Source organism: Malurus melanocephalus, unplaced genomic scaffold (genome assembly GCF_030028575.1).
Source record: "Malurus melanocephalus ecotype Western Australia unplaced genomic scaffold, MMel_1.1 scaffold_670, whole genome shotgun sequence".
In the NCBI taxonomy this organism is placed as follows: domain Eukaryota; kingdom Metazoa; phylum Chordata; class Aves; order Passeriformes; family Maluridae; genus Malurus; species Malurus melanocephalus.
The window spans coordinates 173,316-176,730 of NW_026623902.1; the positions used below are offsets into that span (position 1 = coordinate 173,316).

The 3,415-nt window shown below is 68.0% G+C and overlaps 1 protein-coding gene across 1 annotated transcript in view; it reads left to right on the plus strand.

Annotated features, from left to right (window-relative positions):
* The first annotated feature begins 1,329 nt into the window (after positions 1 to 1,329).
* Positions 1,330 to 3,415, plus strand: part of KMT2D (lysine methyltransferase 2D) — a 28,427-nt gene continuing 26,341 nt past the window's right edge. The window contains exons 1-9 of the mRNA XM_057383940.1: positions 1,330 to 1,442; positions 1,515 to 1,641; positions 1,726 to 1,976; positions 2,057 to 2,154; positions 2,248 to 2,413; positions 2,534 to 2,699; positions 2,782 to 2,896; positions 2,977 to 3,143; positions 3,272 to 3,406. Coding sequence (XP_057239923.1) covers positions 1,349 to 1,442; positions 1,515 to 1,641; positions 1,726 to 1,976; positions 2,057 to 2,154; positions 2,248 to 2,413; positions 2,534 to 2,699; positions 2,782 to 2,896; positions 2,977 to 3,143; positions 3,272 to 3,406 — 1,319 coding nt within the window. The 5' untranslated portion in view covers positions 1,330 to 1,348. The remainder of the gene's footprint in view (positions 1,443 to 1,514; positions 1,642 to 1,725; positions 1,977 to 2,056; positions 2,155 to 2,247; positions 2,414 to 2,533; positions 2,700 to 2,781; positions 2,897 to 2,976; positions 3,144 to 3,271; positions 3,407 to 3,415) is intronic.

Sequence of the window (3,415 nt, forward strand, 5' to 3'; positions counted from 1 at the left end):
TCGGGCCGCGCCGCCTCCGCCGTGCCGCCGCTCCCCGGTAAGGCCTGACCGGGGCCGGGCTCGGAGCGCGGTCCCCACGCCTTTGTGTCCGGTACCGGAGGGGCTCGGGCGGCTGCAGCGCAGGTACGGCCGGGCCCGTCGGTCGGGGCCCGGTGCCGGTGCCYGCCTAGGCCGCGGTGGGCCGGGGCTCGGGGCCTGGCCGGCTCGACCCCCGAGTTGCACCGGGGAGCGGCGGAAGCGTGGCCCGGGTGCACCGGGGAGGGTGGAGGGGGGTTTGTCCCCGCGTGGTCGTTGGACCCCCGCGGGGGCGCGGGCCGGGCCTCTCCCCGGCTCCGGAGCCTTTCCCGGGAGGGCCCGAATCCCCCCCGGTCCCGGAGCCTTTCCGGGGAGGGCCCGAATCTCTCCGGGCTCACCGGGAACCGGAGCGGGGGGTGCTGGGTGGGTGCTGGGTGGGACGCGACGCTTCTACCCCGCGGCCGGGACCCTGCCGGGGGCTCTCTCCGCCCTTCCTGCGCCGTCTCGGGWTTTTGGGGGGCTGGCGCTGCCCCGGTGCGTCCCCCCCTCTCCGGTGCTTCGGGCTTTGGGTTGGGGGCTCCCCGGTGCCCGCGGGGTCCCTCCGGATCTCCCCAACCCCCCGTGTGTGGCTCGTGGTCGGATTTACGGTTCCTTTCACTGTCTCCGCGGTGCCGGGGCTCCCCCGGGTTTTTGGGGTGCACGTGAAGCAGCAGTGGGAGGGGGCGGCTGCAGATCAGGGCWTGGCTCTCTCTTAGATTTGGGCGTCGTGTTTTGGGGTGAGTGTTCACCCCGCAGCCCTCCCGGGACCCCYTGTGCTGTGCATGATCCGTGCTGGGCATGGGGAAATTGAGGCACAGACAGGTGCTGGTGGYGTGGACCCCATTTTCTGCTGCACCCCAAATTCCTCCCAAAGATCTCCTACATGGAAGGCACTGGGGGGTCCCCACTTCACTGTGTGTGTTTCTGGGAGGGTCTTGGGGGCTTTTCGGGGGTCCTGGTGACTCCCTGGGGTGCTGGTGTACGGTAAAGCCGGGAATACTGACCCCTCTTCCTCCACGGTTTAATCGAGGTCACTGGAGGGTTTTGGTTGCCCCAGATATGTTTGGGGGTCACTGCCTGGATTTGGGGGGGAGTTGGTGGGCAGAGGGTGATGGGTGAGGCAAGGGGGGTCTCCTGGACCCCTGGGAGCAGGGACCCACCCCCACTACTGGGGGACAATCCCAAACTTGCCTTGGGGGAAGTGATGGGAAGARGCTGCTCTGTCCCTCCGAGGGTCACAGGGGGTTGCAGGGGAACGGGGAAAAGCGGCGCCACATAATCCCTGTGCTGACCAATGTCCCCCCCGCAGCTGTGGCCCCCCAGGGACGCCAAAGGCAGGATGGACGAACAGAAGGCGCCCAGCGAGGAGAAGGACACGGCCGCAGCAGGTGAGCCAGGGCAGGACTTTTGGGGTCCTGGCCCTGTTTCCCTTGCRGTGGTGACACCCCCTCTCCCCGCAGCCGATGGCGCCGTGGCCTCGGAGGAGATGGGCAGCGCCGAGGGGGACCCCCTGAAACCCCCCGAAGGAGCCTCTGCGGGGCCGGAGCCAGAGAGCACGGGCAYGGAGGGACCTCCCGAGGCTGGCAGGTGAGGATGGGAGGACTTGGGGGTGGTGTGGAGTTATTGGGGGGGTTCTAAACATCCCTGACACCCCCTGTTTGCCTTTCCCAGCCCATTGGGCCGTCGCTGCGCCCTCTGCAACTGTGGGGACTGGAGCCTACACGGGCAGCGGGAGCTGCAGCGCTTCGAGCCGGTGCCTGACTGGCCTGAGCGGCTGGTGGGCCACGAGCCCCCTGATGGATCTGGCCAGCCTCCCCCGGGGCCCAACCAGCTCCCCCCAGAACCAGAGCTGGCAGGCGACAGCCTGGCACAGATCGGCTTCTCCGAGGGGGTGACTCCTGCRCAGCTCTTCGAGCCGACAGGTGAGTGTGGTCACAGCACAGGGGTCCCCATGGTGCCACCTGGGTGTCCCCAAGCTGGCCCTGACACCTCCTCCCTGCAGGGCACTGCTGGGTGCACCACTGGTGTGCGGCCTGGGCGGCCGGTGCAGAGCCGGAGGTGGCTGGCGTGGCCAGAGCTGTTTTCTCAGGGATCTCACAGGTGAGCAGATCCTGAGGGGTCGTGGGGGATGGCAGGGGCTCGGTTTGACCCCTCTGCAGCAGCACTGACCCCCTCGGGCACYTCTACCCTCAGAAATGTGAACGCTGCGGGCGGGTGGGGGCCACCATCCCGTGCCGGGCGGCTGCCGGTTGCTCCCGCTTCTACCACTTCCCCTGCGCCGCCGCCAGCGGCTGCTTCCAGTCCATGAAGACCCTGCGGCTGCTCTGCCCCGAGCACGTGGCTGAGGCTGTCGACATGGGTATGTGGRGCTGGAGACACCACTCCTGGGTGCTGGGACCCTCCTGTCTCAGTGAGGTGTCCCAGAGGGGTAGAACCCCACAAGCGGGCGGCCCTGACCCCGTTTTCTCCTGGCTGACAGAGGATGCGCGGTGCTCGGTGTGCAACGGGCTGGGCGACCTGCAGGACCTGGTGTTCTGCACTGGCTGTGGGCAGCATTTCCACGGGGCTTGCCTGGACATCTCCTTGACGCCCTGCAAGCGCTCGGGCTGGCAGTGCCCAGAGTGCAAAGTGTGCCAAACCTGCAGGTGAGCCCCAATTCCCACAGTGGGGAGGGGGATGCATGCCCACGGAGGGGTCTTGGCACTCACTTGCTTCTTCACCCCACAGGCAGCGCGGCCAGGACWCTGCCATGCTGGTGTGCGAGGCGTGTGACAAGGGCTACCACACCTTCTGCATGGAGCCGGCCATCCAGGGCGTCCCCAGCAGCTCCTGGAAGTGCAAGGTGTGTCCTGCTCTGGCTCGGGGGTACAGAGTGCCTGTCCCCCACTGCACCCCCTGACCCATCTCTGCTTCTTCCCTCAGAACTGCTGGGTCTGCTCAGACTGTGGCCGGCGCCCCATGGGGCTGGACTCCAACTGCCAGTGGTCCCCGGGGTCCGCGGTGTGCGGGGATTGTCAGCAGCGCCGTGCCACGGCCGATGCCCCCACTGTGCCAGAGCACACGCCCCAGCTTGACCCACCCAGCCAGACGTGAGTGGGAATGGGGGTGCTGGTTTGAAATGGGGGTCAGACCCTTTGTGGGTGGGGGGATGTGTCCCACAGCCCTGGGGATGGGCTGGCCTGAGTCCTGCCCCCTCACCCAGTCTCCCCCATCCCAGGTTGGAGTCTCCTGGCCCCAATGAACCGATGGATACGCCCATGCCCCCGCCTGAGCTGGAGCCTGTGGGGGGTGATGAGGAAACGCAGCCCCTGCCCCCGCCTGAGCTGGAGCCTGTGGGGGGTGATGAGGAAACGCAGCCCCT